This window comes from Haliaeetus albicilla, chromosome 1, assembly GCF_947461875.1.
Source record: "Haliaeetus albicilla chromosome 1, bHalAlb1.1, whole genome shotgun sequence".
NCBI classification, from domain to species: Eukaryota; Metazoa; Chordata; class Aves; order Accipitriformes; family Accipitridae; genus Haliaeetus; species Haliaeetus albicilla.
In genome coordinates this window covers 38,650,383-38,667,180 of record NC_091483.1, presented here as the reverse complement: position 1 = coordinate 38,667,180, position 16,798 = coordinate 38,650,383, and the positions used below count along the sequence as shown (strand labels likewise).

At 38.0% G+C, this 16,798-nt stretch overlaps 1 protein-coding gene across 7 annotated transcripts in view; it reads right to left on the bottom strand.

Annotated features, from left to right (window-relative positions):
- Positions 1-1,072: 1,072 nt before the first annotated feature.
- FNIP2 (folliculin interacting protein 2) overlaps positions 1,073-16,798 on the bottom strand; it is a 59,690-nt gene continuing 43,964 nt past the window's right edge. For 6 of the 7 annotated variants that reach the window (XM_069786111.1, XM_069786109.1, XM_069786115.1 and 3 more), the window contains 7 exons: positions 16,603-16,749; positions 16,267-16,436; positions 12,275-13,589; positions 11,319-11,475; positions 9,954-10,154; positions 6,195-6,310; positions 1,073-4,946 (listed from right to left, as the gene is read on the bottom strand). In XM_069786111.1, coding sequence (XP_069642212.1) covers positions 4,868-4,946; positions 6,195-6,310; positions 9,954-10,154; positions 11,319-11,475; positions 12,275-13,589; positions 16,267-16,436; positions 16,603-16,749 — 2,185 coding nt within the window. In that variant the 3' untranslated portion in view covers positions 1,073-4,867. The other variant, XM_069786105.1, reaches the window with a different exon arrangement.

Sequence of the window (16,798 nt, the reverse complement as noted above, 5' to 3'; positions counted from 1 at the left end):
CAAGAGGAGAGCTGGAGTGAGGTTACAGCTCACCACAGCACTGTCATTTGATGTACTTTTCACGCTAAAGAACTTTCATTCTCATAAACACCGAATCTGGTTAACCTCTCTATCAGGTCACCATTTGTGCAGGAGTACTAACAGGAGCACAAATTACACAGCAGTCATAGTACACCATGCAACAGACATTCCTCCTTATTTCAAGTGTGTGCATGCAAGCTTTTAAGCACCTTTGAGCATGAAAAAAAAAGCAGATTTATTTCCAAATGCTCCAGAGTTGATAGTTACCACAGCCAGACCAGAAAGCCAGAAGCTGTATTCAGAGCACTGCAAAAAGCCCTTGATGCCAAAGTTCCTGGGCTTTTGCTTTATTTCCAATCCTTGTTAGCCTGACAAACAAGCAAACCTCAAACATTTCAGTCTACAGGTAAGAAGTGCTTACACCCTACAAACCAGACTATACCTCAGACCTGTTCAAAGATGTTCAGCATAATTACAGTCGATCATCTCCTCTCCATTTTTATTTTGTAAATAAGGACCTTCCAGTAAGCTGCAGAACACTAAATAGAAATTCAGGTCATGGAGAGATTGACAAAAATTGAAAACCTCTTTATTTTAAACTAATTCATAATCTAGTAGACACAAGGTGTCACTCATTCCTGTTAGGTTGAGTAATTTTTAAAATTGGATATATTACGTAGTAGCAACACATTTTTCAGATAGCTCAAATGCCTACGAAAAGAACCAAGTGCCAGCCACACAGGTGTGTGGAACCTCTCCAGGACCTATTCCAACAGTCAGTGTCTTCACTTTCCATTATTTTTTGCAGTTAGTTTTCACACTTTAAGAGCTCCTGTTTACATATATAAGTGAGATAAAGCTTCCAAAGATGCTGATAGCATTCAATCAGGTTCCAAATGTTGTGAAGCCTTCCTGTTAGACATTTCTTGCAACATTTACTTACTCCACTAATGGGTTATCAGCTGTCCATGCACTATTAGGTCTCAGCTACAAAACCAAGGACAGCTATTTCAGAAGTTTTAAAAAGGAAGATACCAAACACCACTTCATGTTCATTTCAGAAAGTTTATTGCACCAAATGCCGCAAAGAAATAGACCAAAATGATAGTGTACATAAACAACTATAAGAAAAAAAAAAACCATGTAGTTTGACATTGGTATTCAGTCATTCCTAAAAAAGCCTATGCTCTCCAAACATGCAATAGCAACACACATTTTTTTCTACTATGGAAAACCTGCTATGTATGTCAAATTAGCCCACTTGACCTCAAAAAAAAAAAGTCTAGAGTATATTCAGCAGTTCAGACTCGATTTTGATTTGGGCCTTTTTAACTGAAGTAGAACTTATACTTGAGGGATAAGCGACCATTTTGTGTAAACTTTATATACAAGAGTTTGGTGTGTCTGAAAAGGGTTTTGACTTTAAGAGTAAAGATGCATATAGTAGGGAGTGGGGAAGATCAGTCTATAACTCTGGAGGATGCCATTAGAAATGTGAATTACAGTATCAGTGTCTACTCATTTCCTGTTGGCAGAAAGAAGTTGCATACCTTAGTTCAGCGAGTACCTACTTAAATCAAAATGTTTAGATCTTGGTATTATTTGGGGTTAAAGAATTCATTTAGATTACATACTAGAATTTAGCAGTTCATTCCTCCCCTCTGTGTGTGAAGGTTTAGTCTTGCCTGAAAAAAGTATACATTCTTTAAATTGCACTGTGTAAACTGCATTTATGTGGGATTTTGGAAAGACTGTGCACTCCCACTTAACCAAGAATGTATTAAGTTTACAAAAAAACCCTACGTAATACTGATAAAACCAACTTTGGAATATTTGAAAATTAAGCTACATTATCAATTTTAAACACATTTGTACATTCATATCACTTTTCATCCTATTAAAATAAAACCAGAAACATGCCTTAAAGATGTCTAACAACACATCTGTAAATACTTACTGCCCTATCATGCCACACTGATTTACATAAACAGCAAGATGCTACCAAAAACAAGTTAAAGACTATAGTCAAAAAAAGCCCTAGAAGGTGGAATCCTGTCAACTGAGGTAGTACATTTGGTAGAGGGGAAAATATGTAACTATAGTCTAAAGCCTTTTAAAGGTAATAAACAGCTTTCATTTTGGATTTTCTTTCCCCCAAAACCAAAACTATGAGAACAAGATAGTTCATCATGTAATTTCTGAAGAGCAGCAAAATGTTAGAAAAAGCAGCAAGAACTATAAAGTTTTAGCCTGGGCTGAAGAAAATCCAAGTGCTTTTGACCACTGGCTCACATGCCACCTAGATTAATTTGATGTCTTGCCAAAAGGCAGATTTTTAAATTTTTTTTTTTTTTTAAATACTTGATGTAGTAAAATCAGGTGTTACTGATCATGGTATTAGTCTTGAAATCACTGAACATTGCCTGACCTTTGACTTTCTTAGTACATTCTATGATAACAAAAGCACATATTTGTATGTTAGCACATATTTCTTTGAAGAATTGTCAGTCTGTTCAGATAAAAACCCAACTAATACTTTAAGAGAACTGGAATTGACTTTTAATGAACTCAGCTACTATTTTAAGAGTGACATGAAATAGAGAAAAGTACATGAGGGTTTCTATATACACTCAGGGAAGCAGTTTCATAACCTTACACATGCGCGCGCACACATTCTCCATCACAGGGGTAGTTTAGGAATATGCGACTTGCTCTATGGTTCTTACTTTGTCTTAACCTTGTGGAATAGAGAGTGATATCTGCTAAGAGCAATATGCAGAGGTAAGTTTACTTTCCAGCAGATAGAAGGATTCACAGACCAAAGATATGAAAAGTTTGCTTAACTATAAGCAGTAGGAAAAAAACCTGAACCATAGAAAGATTTTAGCCTTTTTAGGCAGAATACTAGGGAAAAGTATGAAAACGCAATAAAAGAAACATCTGGAATGTCAAGTTAGAAACCCAGCATATAAGGAACAGCTTTAGAAGTGTTGTATCAGAATATTAAGAATCCCTCCACTTGGAAACAACCTCTCTTCACAGTAAGTCAGTCTACTTATTTCCCTCAAAAAGCAACACAAGGTTAATCAAGACCCCCATCACATTTAAACAATTCACAATATGCACATTTCATTATTTCAAATCATTGAAAGTTTACTGTAGAAAAGTCCAAACATCAAGGTAGTAGGAAATAAAAACACTTTAATAAAAGTGTGTCCCTTCAGTGTTAAAAATCTGTAATCACCATTGAGGAGACCTCACAACCGGTGACCAGGAGTTTCTTATTAGAATTCACTATTCCCAAGCAATTGTGTTGCTAGCAATTTGCTTGCAAGCTGACAATTTCAGACACCTCATTCATGCTGGCTCACAACAGAACGGTCCAACATTGACTTTTCCATTTCTTTAAGAATGGGTTGGGTTTTTTTTGATCCTTTGTTCTCTCCTCAGTCTGGTCCATAGTTTCATATCCAGCTTAACAGTGCTCTATGCAAAAAAAAAGTAATTTTTTTTTTTTTTTTACATTCATGTTATCAACCACATGAAAACAGTAAAATACAAAATTTTATTTTGCTTTCTAGAAACACAGAAGGCCAGTATCAACTAGTGGAGAAGTAGTTTCTGGTCTCAGAGTAGTTAACCTATTAAGGAAAGGCACCCAGATGATAGTTCAAGATTTCTGTAGAATCAGAAAGGGTAATTGCAAACATTCATAGCAATATCAAATATTGGGGTTTGCCCCCTACATTTCATTTTACTTCAAACAATGCTCCTCTTTTATTCCTACTTCGAGTGACAACTAGTAGCTGGAGAAAAGTAATACTTTGACTAAATGTTTAGTGAAGGGTTGTTTGTTATCTTTTATTCCCCCAATAAGATTGTCTTCAGTTTGTGCCAATTGCTTGGTGTACGTGCACACAGACACGCACTAACAGCACTGGTATTATACAGAAGTTTGTCAAATTCATACTCCTCGGAGATAGTAATACTTGATGACACCAAGACACAGGTTTATTTCCCAGGACTACAGTCATACAGAAACTCAAAAGAGTTATCGAAGTTGCATCAGCAACAAATGTAAACTTGTAGCAGAAATTCCATAAGGCTTTCCCACAAAATCCCTATCTTGGAAGTCCATTCCATTCCACTTCTAGCCATGGGCTCATTTGGATGCCTCCTCATTAAAACAGAAGCAGCCATAGCCTTCTTAACGTCTTGTCCTTGAAGGAAAAAGTCACAACACCTCATGCACACCTCCATTCCCACATAACATTTGGCTGCTGAATCCAGGTTCCTTGTTCTGAGCCCACCTCTTCTACTATACAAAATCATGCATATGTTCTGCAAGAAAATCAAGTCCCATCCAATACACTTGTGTATAGGAATGCTATATACATAGTTTACAGTTCCTCCTCCTCCCCAGCAAAGAAACATACACCACGCCACACTCACAAGTGTAGTATTACAAAACCCATTCTAGTCCACTTGTTCTTTTAACTGTTACTTCATGGTTTTGAGCAGCGTTTTGGACGGCAGCTCCTGGTCTGCCACATAGTGTTAACTTTTGTCCTTTGAATAAAAATAAGATGCAAGGATGCAGTCACTTTCTTGATTTAAGTCAGAAGTGAGACTGTAAGAAAAACCTGAATGCCTTTTACATTATGTAAACTGAAGTCCTCCGATAAAACATCCGGTTGAAATCAGAATCGGAAGGTGGTAGAATGTACAGTCATCACCTGCTTTCCTCAGTGTTCCCCTTTACCAGTGTTTGGCACCTCTGTTCTTCATTCAACATTCCCATTTTCTTTATTTTACTTTAAGGGAATGACTATCCTGAGATTTTAATTTATAAGAGTATTTGAGCAACATACGGGGAATGAGTACTTGCAATAGCAGCCAACAAAGGCAAGTCATTGGATTCAATCCTAGAAATTAAAAAGAGAGACAGATTTTTAAATATACAGTCACCTTCACAAGAGAAGAGAAACACAAGAAGATATTTTTCATCCACTTCAAAGAAACTGGAAGCGTCTTGCTATGACTGAGTTCATTGTTTCATTATTATTTATTGCCATTACTCATAACATACCAGTAAAGGTAGGTAATAATGTTTAAAACCAAGAAGTACGCTACCATGTAAGTCAAAAGATAGCAGTATTACACTTTGTGGTATATAATCTTTTGTGGTTTAAATAAAAACTTTTATTTATTTGCTAAACCATAAGCCTTAGCTTGTAGTCTTACCAGCCAGTAGGCACCAATAAGCCCACTTTAAGAAGATACTAAACATCAGCTTACCGAAGACTTTGCATTTCATGTTTTGAATATAACTCGGTTCACCATATAGTAGCACTTTCTTACAAAAAATGACCAAAAGCTGGAATTATTAATTATTATGCAATAACAGTACCAGGAATGTCTCTTAAATGCAATGGTTAGTTTCCAACCATTTCCAAATGTAAAGCTGCTCAGAGGCCAGGATGTATGTATATATTTATATATATTTATACACATACACACACACTGAGAAAAGTGCTTATATCAGATTTTCACTATTTACAGCTACATTTCTCAGTATGAAATCTTGAACAGTCTGGATAAAGATAAATTTTTACCTACAGTGCTAAAACCCATATTCTTCACTTCTTACGCCTTGCCCCTCTTCTGCTGTCAGCAGGTGCATCCCTAAAGGTTGTATGCCAATCAAATAGTATTATTAGAAGGCAGCTGCCAAACAGGACACATGTCTATTTTCCTACACCTGCTTCTTGAGAAACCCTCTTCCCTCAAGATACAACTGCACCACCTAACCTTCCAAAAATTCTCAAGTATTTGTTGGGATGAAGTTTTCATTAAGGAGATCGAGACAGAAAGAGTGTGTAGGAATGTGTGGATAACCTCCTAATGACTAAAATCCAAACTTTTTTCATTCTGAAGATTTAAGAATGACAAGTAATTTGTTCTTGCTGTAGAACTGTGTCTCCTCCTGATTTCCAGATAGCTCAGCAGAACCCATTTTTACACTTTATTAGACACATGAAAGAGGAGAGGGCTGAACATGAAGCAAGCAGCAAGTCCTCATGGGAACAAGATGTGAACATTCAGAAACTGAAAAGGAAAATGCGCTGCCCCAAGTTTTGCCATTGGTTAAGACCGATACCTGCAATACTCACCCCAAAACAATTCCTAGTTCTTTTACATGCACTCTTGTATGTCCTCGCAGATATTCTGAAAGCATTTTGCTTTTGAGATACATCTCTTGTAGTCTATCCTCAAGATGCATTATGCACTGTAAACACAGACCAAAAACCTCAGAATGGCTTTAGCAACCACATGCAAAATTTTACAGAAATGTAAGCACATCATTTTACCTTTTATCTTAGCCAGAACACCTTTCAAACTACATCTCCACTCCAAAATCCATAAGTCAATCGGTTTTGTTACAGCTGTGCTAGCAACATTAAAAAGTTGCACTAACCCCTCAAAGGGGAACCTCCTCATAGAATTAGGGCATTCCAGCTTTCTTGGGCAGCAAGGTTGTTGCACAACCTGCACACCCATTTCCCACTTAAGTCAGCCAGTGTTTCTCCTGACTTAAATGATTTTAACCAGGTTCAAAGACACTCGAGACATCTTACTAAGAATCAAACCAGAATACTTGGATCAAGACATCTTTATGTCAGTACTATTTTTTCTGAAAGACTCAGTTTAGACAACACGTCCTAAAATTAGCCCTCTAGCTCTAGGGATCTACCATTCAAGAAACTAAAGCTCAAGAAGTGGAAGACACCATTGTCTTTTTCATCATAAAATTATAGCTCTTTTGCTCACTACTTTACTGTAGAAGCTAGGTAACAAATCCTTTTTAGGCATTTGTTTTTATTAGTCCTAGGTGCTTCTAGTTTAAAATTGTTTAAACCGTTAATGCTGTTTGCCAAAAGGTTCAAGTTGAAATACCAATTTAATCACTCCCCTTTTCTTTCAGCAGTAGCATGCTAGAAATGACTGTATTTAAAAATAATATGCATGTGATGCACGGTAATTTCTCACACACCAATTGCAGGAGAGCAGATGAACCTTAGCTTCAAAAAGAGAGGGATTTTTTTGGTAAAACAAGGTCAGTAGGTAGGATGTCTTAACAGGTACTTTGTTCTAGGACAAAAGGCACGTTCAATTTGATATACTTCTCCTTTCCACAGGGATGACCACTTCAAAAAAGTTAAATTAGTTTAGCTCTCCAAAGTCCAGGAGATGAAAGCAGGAGAACCTCACATTATCGAATGTATAATCATCCGGTAGGCATAGACAGCAATTAGAAACAGGAGCAAATACCTTCAGGCCATCACCCAATGTACTTTTCAAGTTGAATGAAAACCATAAGTATTAGAAATGAGGTCCTGAGAAACCAGTTTTGCTAATTAAAAAATAATGACCAAAAAAAGACTCATGCTTGTCAGTAGCCTGCCATGTATTCTTCTGATGGTCTGGAGCAAGATAAAGATTTTTAATGATTCTCTGAGCTTACATCAGGTCTTAATCACAGAAGATAAAGAGGCATTTTAAAAAACATACTACATAGTAGTAGAATAAGATCACTGCCACCAGTGGCAGAAACGCAAGAGATTTTTGAGACTAGTTTGATCTATTTGCTTCAAGCAAGTTTTCACTCAAGTCATTATAATCATGACACTTCTGATTCTAGCCGAAAGGGAAGGATTCTTATCTTTTCCATTACAGGTAACCCTAATGCAAAAAGCCTATGTGCACTTCCTCAGTGGTTCAGGGGAGCATGCAGCTGATTCACAAAGTAGCAGTTCAATATATTTCAGTTCCAGTACTCATGCTAAAGGATTACAGATTTTTATTATTTTAAGTTGTGAGGGAGCAAGTAAGGAAAAATCCCACATTATTCTAAAAGAGACATTCTTTACATAAGATTATCTGCTCCTCCTGAACGCTAGCAAAGAATCATAAGCTTGGTACATGAATCCATTTTGTTCAAAAATGTCCACACTGAGAGGTACAGAAGGTTGGTTTTTTTTTTTACGTTAGCTTCCTCTGCAGCTTTTCTCATTGACTAAATGGGGGAAAAAAAGGTCAAGTCACTTCTAAAAACAGAAAAGGAGCTTAAAATGAGTTTAAAGGTGTAGGTAAAACTTTTGACATAATGCTGACATGCAGCAGTTGTGATCATCACTTCCCTCTCACCCTGGCATACTGCAAAGCTCTCTGCAGTATGGTTACCAGTCTGAAGTGCCACAACAAAGATATCACCATTTGCCTTCCATCCAGTCTCAAGCTGGGTATTGTTTTCTGTCGTACCACAAAACCCACAAAAACTTATTAATCTGAACAGTAACTGCATGTAAAGAAACATGCACTCCTAAAGGAAACTTCAAACATACTGCATTATGCTCATGTCTGATCGATATTAGTACATATATTTTTGTCAAAATTTAAATCAATAGAATCACTACAATAAAAAAGTCACACTTCTCCCCCTAGAGTTTAGTGGAACACTTAACTTCAATGCACCAATGGTTCTGTTTTAGCAAAGAGCTGTAAAATACACTGACAGAAGGATCAAAGTGTCTCTAACATAGAGTATAAAAAAATTTACAAACTACTAGCACTGTCACTTCACTGTTCCTTTTTGTAAGAAAAAGGAAATAAAAAAATCCTGAAAAACATTCTACCTACAAACCCCTCCCACACCAAACAAAGCATACAGAAATCGCATACACAAACCCTAAGGCAACATTGGAAAGAACACTTCAGTTGCAGAATCAACTATTCAGTTTAAAAATGCCAGAACTTAAGGTGTTACTGTGCAAGTGTTAGGACATAAAAGTTGCATATGTTTCAATGCCCAGAAGAATCCAGAGCCATCATTGACAATGTACCCACATATTTTGCCTACCACTTGACTGCAAGAACTTAGATAATCAATACCACCAATTTTATCCAAAACACTGCCGACTAATACCATTTACAGCTGTTAGTGTTTAGCTGTATCTTTGTCTTCCATCTGCTAGCACAGTCATTACAAAAAGGCTTCCTACAAAGTTTCTCAAGGCTATCTACTGAAGGACAAAACAATTCTGTTAATTGAAAAAGCAGCAACTACTAAAAAACACCCCATCTCCCCTCACATACAATTGTGCATTAAAAACTGTATTATAATTACCACTGTCAGACTCATGGGTAATTTTGTTGTAATCAGCAAAACGAGCATTACTGATTTGCTCTGAACTCCACTACTAATGAGGACAGGAAAGGATGCTGTGGGTTAGGGAGTATGCAGTATGACAAAGTAACATCCCCTGCTGCAACCCACCCAGCCCCCAGGTGTTTTCAGGTTTCAGTCTCCTCCCAGCAATCCTATGGAGGCATTGGCAAGGCTGAGACAGCACTTGCTGACAGGGTTGGCTAAAATGTGCTTAAAACAGAAGGGTCAAGTAAACACACAGAGGCACAATTATTTGGGGAGGAAAGAGAAGAGGCATCCACTGCATGGGGGTGAATAGAAAGCCCAAGAATAGAAAGTTGTATGCTAGACACAGGCTTGGGTAGATAGAAGCTTCAACAACATAAAGAGTAAAGAAGTGTGGAAACTATACAAACCAAAAAAATAAAAGCCAAATTTAATGAGTCCTAATCATAAACAGGAGGACCATGCTAAAATTGCCTAAAACAACTTTAGTTTTGGCATATGTATTTTGGAGTAGTTAACTCTGATCTATTAGATGTAAATTACAGATAAAACAGTATCTGTTATTGGACTGTAGCATGCGTTCTTTTAAATATGTTGTACCAGCTCTGCATTACTTCAGGCATTAGTTCATTGGCATAGCAACATGGTGCACAAAACTCTGCATTTGCTAAGCTAAGCAATTTTCATTACCTTCAGTCTTCAGTAAAGAAATACTTACGAAGTCAGCTGGGACGTTGAGTTTGTAAAGCTGTAAAATAGACTGCAATAAACTGGATACTTGACTTGAAACCAAAACATCCTTGCCTAACTTCATATTGTCCATCATCTTTCTCTGGCTTGTGGCTACTTGTACGTTCCACTTATCTGTGTCTGCAATAATGCAGACGGCTTCTGCTATGGGCTCATCTAGCACTGGATGCTGCAACAGATACAAAATACAAACATTATGTGACACTTTCATATACATTTCCACAACTTAGTTTGAGGTTCCACTTTTATTCACACTGAGGCAGGGAATAAAAAAAGTCATCCAATGATGTTTTTGTCCAATAGGAAACCAAAGGCATCTCAAAAATGACAAGGAATACCAACTTCAGTGACAGAGTTTACATTCAGCAGCATCAGGTCAGTTAAGTCTTAACTGCCAATTTGATCAAGGCATTTAATTTTGTTTAAGTAGTGCTTCCAAATCACTACTCCAATGTTTTTTCTTCAAGTATTCTACCTTCCCTGAAAAGGTAAGTTTCTTCCAAAATGAAAAGAGTAATAATTATACTGATCCAGTGATGGTGAAAGTATATTTAATGTTTCAGAGATATGTGAGGGATTTCACTATGCACAATCAAGGCAGGGTATGTATGAAGGGACAGTATTGTATTAGACCAGTCTGATGTTGTTTAAAGAAGTTACATACACACACATCACTGTTTCAGATAGTACATGAACTCATTCCAGCAGGATGATTCTTAATTGCTATAAGAGAGAAGCTGTTGACAATTACTAGATAAACACTTAAAATTGCATACTAAGGTCACACCTTAGTGAAAGGTTAGCTATAAATTAATCATATAATTCAGGAGTACCTAAAGTAGGAGTAAGAACATGGCAAAGTTCTTACCTATAAACAGTTACTTTCTGTAGTCAGTCACTTCTGCTACAGTCTAGTATAATACAGGCCTCCACAAAACTTCATCTCCCTTGCAACACATGCCAGTAAGTGGTAAAATAAGATGTTTCAACTTGCATATCATTTTTATGAAACATAGATAATTCTGTCTGCTATTGTGACTAAAAAGAGAAGCAGTCTGAGGTTTTTCTCCTTGTTTGTAAGTTGAAGTTGCAAACAATTTTCGTTGTGTTTATCTTTGAAGAGAAGCCTTAAGCGAGTATAAGGGAAAGCACACGTGATTCTTGTGTGAACAGGCTTTGCACACAATTAAGGGCTTACATCTTTCAAGAAGGAAGACATGTCAGGTGTGGCTGTTAAGAACAGGTAAGTAGAAAGAAACCTATTCAAAGGACCTGCTTCTGTAGATCTCAGTAATACCACAACTCCTACTATGACTCAGAAGAGTTAACTCACATGCATTGCATGAAGTAGGTCTGCTAGTAGACACTGCTTGAGTTTTTCATCATTATTTATTCCATGCAGCACTAGATCAGGTATATATGTATGACAGTAACCACCTAGAAGTGATCTTCCAAAATTTTTCATGCATTGACTGCTGATTGTATTTGACCTAAAAGACAGAAATACAAAGCAGGTAAGATTCTTGCTCGACAGACTGCATTCAGATTTTACATGAATGCAAAGTTTGGTTTATCACTCCTGCTTCTACTACAAGTATTAATCAACAATTGTACTCTAAATACAGTAAGCCAATTACTGGTGCTCTTTGAACCATGGATTTTAAAAGCTGAACTTTAACAACATATTGATTCCTTCAAATTTATGAAAAGGTAAATCTACATGTATTAAAGCTTGTGGTATGTATGAGCTCCCTGTTCTGCAGCTAACAGATTCGCTAAATTTGAGTTTTCTCCAACTCAGCCCAGGGAGCAAACTCTTTCTAGCTGCCTATCTTAAGCATCAGCAAGCTTCACGTGCACCTGTAAAGCTCTAAAGTTTTCAAATAGGATGCCCTTATTTATTTCAAATCTGTCTTTGATTTGTCAAATATGTCAAATCTAAACAGTTATCAGTTTAAGCAAAGCTAAGTTTTGCTTGTCCTCAGATGGTCTGTCTACATGTCTACATTAAATGTTTCAGGCAGTTTATACAAAAAAATGCTTGATCACTTTTTATTAGACATTTCAAGAACACTTTTGTCATAAAACTTCACTACCTAAACCTGCTCTGTCTTGGTTTTCTTTTGGCCAAGTCTGTTTACAAGACTCCTAGCTACATCAGTGTCTGTTATGGATTTGTTTGCAAGGAACTTAGTCAAGCACCCAGAGGATTTCAGACTTGAAACCCTGAACATCTCTAAAGTAGCAACTGCTTTTGACTCCATTTAGTTCTAAATTAAACTTCTTTACCTTGGTAAAGGAAGTTCCACTTCTGCAAACTCTTCAAGTCTTTTGCTGACATTATCACGATGCACTTCATCAGGGACACAACAATCACCTTCTTCATCACTAGCTCCAAGAGCACTGTCTGAACTCTCATTCCTTGGAATGTCCCCTTCAACTCTGAAGGGGATTTTCCTTCCAGCATCCCCATAGGGGACATCTTTAGCACCTACTTTAGGGGAATCCGGTTTGACAGCAGAAACTACTTCTACACAGCCAGGGGAATAGTTCTCCAGATTGCCAGAGCATAAAGTTCTAGTTTCTTTCAGGCTTGGCAATTTTACAGTTTCTATGTTATCTGTGGGCAAAAGTGGTTCACTAGATACTGTGTTCACTAAATTAATTTCAGTTCCTTTACTTTCCATATGTTGGTTAAGTATACTCTCCTTCCCTTCACAAGGTGGGATTTGTGCATAACAAACATTACGTTTACTGAAGGGTATAAAGGCAGTTTCACAACTTTTTTGATTCTGGGAAGCATCCATGGTCAGATTTGTGGAACTTGAAGCACAATGTATCACCTCTGGATTTTTTCTGAATGCCTTCATATTTTCTTCCATTTCTCTTCTATGAGTTTCCAAGTCTGACTCTGGTGATGCAGAACTTCCAATCTGAAAGGTGACCTTTTCTAAGTGTGAATTCCTGTGGCTGGACCTCTCAGGACAAGGTAAGGCAGATGACCTACTAGACAATTGCTTTTCTACTTTTCTCTCATTCTGGTTCTTGTTCTTCTTTATATCCATTAAATCCTCCAATTTAGATGGCTCTTCAAAGTGGTAGGATACGATTCCTGTATCAGTGACAGTTCTTTTCCTACCATCGGCTGCTCCTTTACGGAAACTGCTAGTTAGACAGTCAACAGATGCTTCGGAGTTCTGACTGGCCTTTCCTATTGCTTCTCTCTTTTCTTTTGAAGAGGCTGGGAGAGCACGAGTGCTTTCTTGGTCATGTGCCCACTCTGCAATACTATTGTTCTTACTTCCCTCATTCTTTGGAGGTAGGATTGGAGGCACAAGTGCAGGTTCATTCTTAACAGTGACAACCACATAATCAGACTCTTCTACCTCTCCCTTTTCCAGTGCAGTTGTGATTTTGCTTCCATTTAGCACTTGCTCTCCTTCCCCAGCCTTCTCACTCCATGTCAGCTGATTTTCCTGCAGCTCAGAGCACCGAATGAAGTAAGTTAGAACATAAAGCAAACGCTGCACCAACTCCTTGCGCTTTCCAACAATAACGGTTCGGGTCAATCTAACTGGAGAGCCTATGGCACCGTAGAGATCACCTATACAGGAAAAAAAAAATTTCACATGCTTATGTTTGGTTGTAATATAAGCTATACTCTTTAAATTCAACACATTTTGAAACAGCATTTACTATGGACACAAATCAGACAGTTTCTTTCACAGTAAGGTCATAAAAGTTTAAAACAAATAATAACAAAAGAAGTCCCCTAGCACTTGTTATACCTGCCTTGTGTGCAGAAGGGTTTTGGTGTTTTTGTGAGGGATTAGCTGCTATTACTCAGTTTCTTTCTGTTCAAAGCCACTAAGGTTTTTAGTTACATGATGCTTACAGGATATTATCACTTGGAAATTGACACAACAGGGGGTGAAGAAGAATATAGATCCAGCTAAACTCTGAAGCCAGCTATACTATTTTCTATTTTTCTACTTTTTTTTTTTTCACATCAAAGTTATTCTTTTTTATTGCAGTCACTTTTTCTGTTAAACACAGAAATTTTCATACAGATAAAATCTAAATTATATTTTTCAGGACTAAGATACCAAAAAAGTAAAAAAGGATTCAATATTAGCTTAATAAATAAGTCATAATCAGAGCTTCAGGAAGGTTTCTACCAAGGGCAAGAGGACCTCTGGTTTCAACATGAGGAGACTAAACTAGCAAAAAACCCCCAACCAACCCCAACAGAACCACCAAACACCACATTTATGCCCAGCCTCCTCTTTGTCACACAAAATATACAAGGAGTAAGGCTCCTGACTCCATTCCTGCAAAACAAGGATCAATGAGACAGGAATTTCACTGCTCTCACTATCTCCCCCACCAAGATCTGCCATCTCCCATGATGCCAGCAATGCACTGGGAAGGTGTGGTGGCAGTGTGCTGTCTTCTCCCCGTTAAGAATACCCTTGCAACTAGGTCCATAGCCCATAGACTAACATGTCAGCAAATTCATTCCTTAGTATTGGAAAGCAGCCTTCAGACTACTTATCTAGAATTAACCTCAATGCCTGGTGGGCCACAGTGAGCAAAAATTTGGAAAGGAAACGGGAAGATATCTTTTTAGTTTTGAGTTGAATACAGTTGCTATGGAAATCAGATTCAGCCTTCATGTTCATTTGCACAATTGACTTTCATATAAAACCATTACTAATAAGACAGCACAAAAAGTCAAAATTGTAGTCTTCAAAACATACTAATGCCTACTGTTAAGATTGTTAGGTTGAAGGTGATGTTTAAGAGACAGTACTATATCTTCCTGACAGTGGTACAGTTGTATCAGTATGTAATTGTAATTGATGTGTAATATGTAATGAAAACATAGGTCTGAAGGTAGAAGGACAGGTACATCAAAATCCTTTCCTTGATAAAAAGTAATTTCCATTTTAAAGCACTAAGCCCCATGATTTTTTATTTCACATACCACACTGCCCCCTTTCTTAAGAAGGAGACCAGCAGAGGGCAACATCTTACTTTCATTATCAGTTACTGCAACTACCAGATAATGGCTTTTAGGCTTTACAAGAACTAAACGAAACCAGAAAGCATTTTGAGTTCAGGCACTGAGAACTTGGCTAGGCCAATGCTGGTAGCAACATACAGCCTGGGAAGGCAAGAAGAGAAACAGATTCTTGACTAGTCACCAGCGGTGGCTCTTGGGAGCGACCACAAGAGCTACTGCTGATCTTACGCCTCCAGTCCAGCTGTTTTTTGTAACCCCAGGCCTGGCTCCATCCTCAACACCCTAGCAAGCTTCTGTTTTCCCCCTCCAAGTCTAATCCATTACTCCTCTGCATAACATTTTAAAGACATCCTAAAACAGGAAACACTTCAGCTACAACTACATGGCCAAGGTAGCAACTCTTTAGTTTCATAAAAATTGCTGAGAATAACAACCATAACTGAGACAATTAGCAAGAAACACAACCAGTAGCACAGCGTAAAAGTCACATTATTGCTTTAGTGTGCATGTGTGTTATTTTACATGGCAATATAGTATATCAGTTAAAGTTAAGGCCAATTTGATGTCAGACTCAGAGCTGCTGCCAAGAAGAGGAAGAATTTTCAAGGATTTACCACTGGCAGCGTTATTCTCTCAGTTCTCACTCACCTACTCATTTGACAGCAGTTATTGAATCCCCTGTATCAAGATAACTTATAAGCTATAAAATATTTGTCAGAGAACAGCCTGAGGAGCTGGGCATAGAAAGAAGAATCTTGGCCCAAGCCCACTCACACAACTGTGAATGAATGGAGGTACTGCCAGTTGCCAGATTTCTACTGTTGTCTTGGTGTCCATCCTAGCTCTATGAGAAAGAGATAAAAGGAGGTAACCAGGGCACTTTCAACTACAAAGGGCCTCCAAGGCCCAGAGAACTTCCCTCAATCCAGTCTGTTCCCTCTTGTTCTTCCCAGACTGCTCAGATCATTCACAGCACTTGCACCATCTTCATACTTCTATACCAAGTTACTTAACCAGGCAGTGTAACAGAGGATGACAAGGGACCAAGGAAAAAAGCAGAGCACTCAGGCTGTGCAAACAGGCCTCCAATGCTCTGTTTAACCAGGTGCAAGACATCTGTTGATAGCTCTGCCCAGCTTACAGCAAGGCAAATCAGCAAACATGATCTGGATCACAGGTAGCTCTTAGATATGAGGAGTGGATGCAGGAAGGTGCCAGTTATAGAGAGGTCTGAAGCTTTCCATTTCCTACTGACCAAGCTGTGCCCAGAGAGGGTTATATGGATGGGATTTTGCCAGCATGTTCACAGACTGTGATGTGCGCTTCTCGGAGAAGGCTTTTATGGGAGGATGGTCAACCGGCATTACCGTTGGGACCCAAGCCAGATGATATGTCAGCACTGCTGTTAACAAAGCAGCAAAGAACCTAGGAAAAAGAATATGACTGAAGTAACACCAGTAAAAGAATATTAAGTGCTTTAACACATCCACATGCACTAGGAAGCACACAAGAGGTGGGGTTGGGGTTTTTTTGGGGGGGCGGGGATTGTTTGTTTGGTTTTTTTAAGAAAAAGGAGATGGGAGAAGCTTACTGATTTTTGTTGATCTGTTCTATCAGAAATGTAAATTCTTTAAGAAAACGCTGGCATAGCTGATTCTTTTCCAGGGTGCTGGACATCATATTAAGCCACACAGGCTCTGCAATTCTTGGAACAGAATACAGGTTCCAGATGGTAACTCTGCTCAAAGAAAATTCCCCAAGAGTAAGTGTTAACATGCACATTTCAA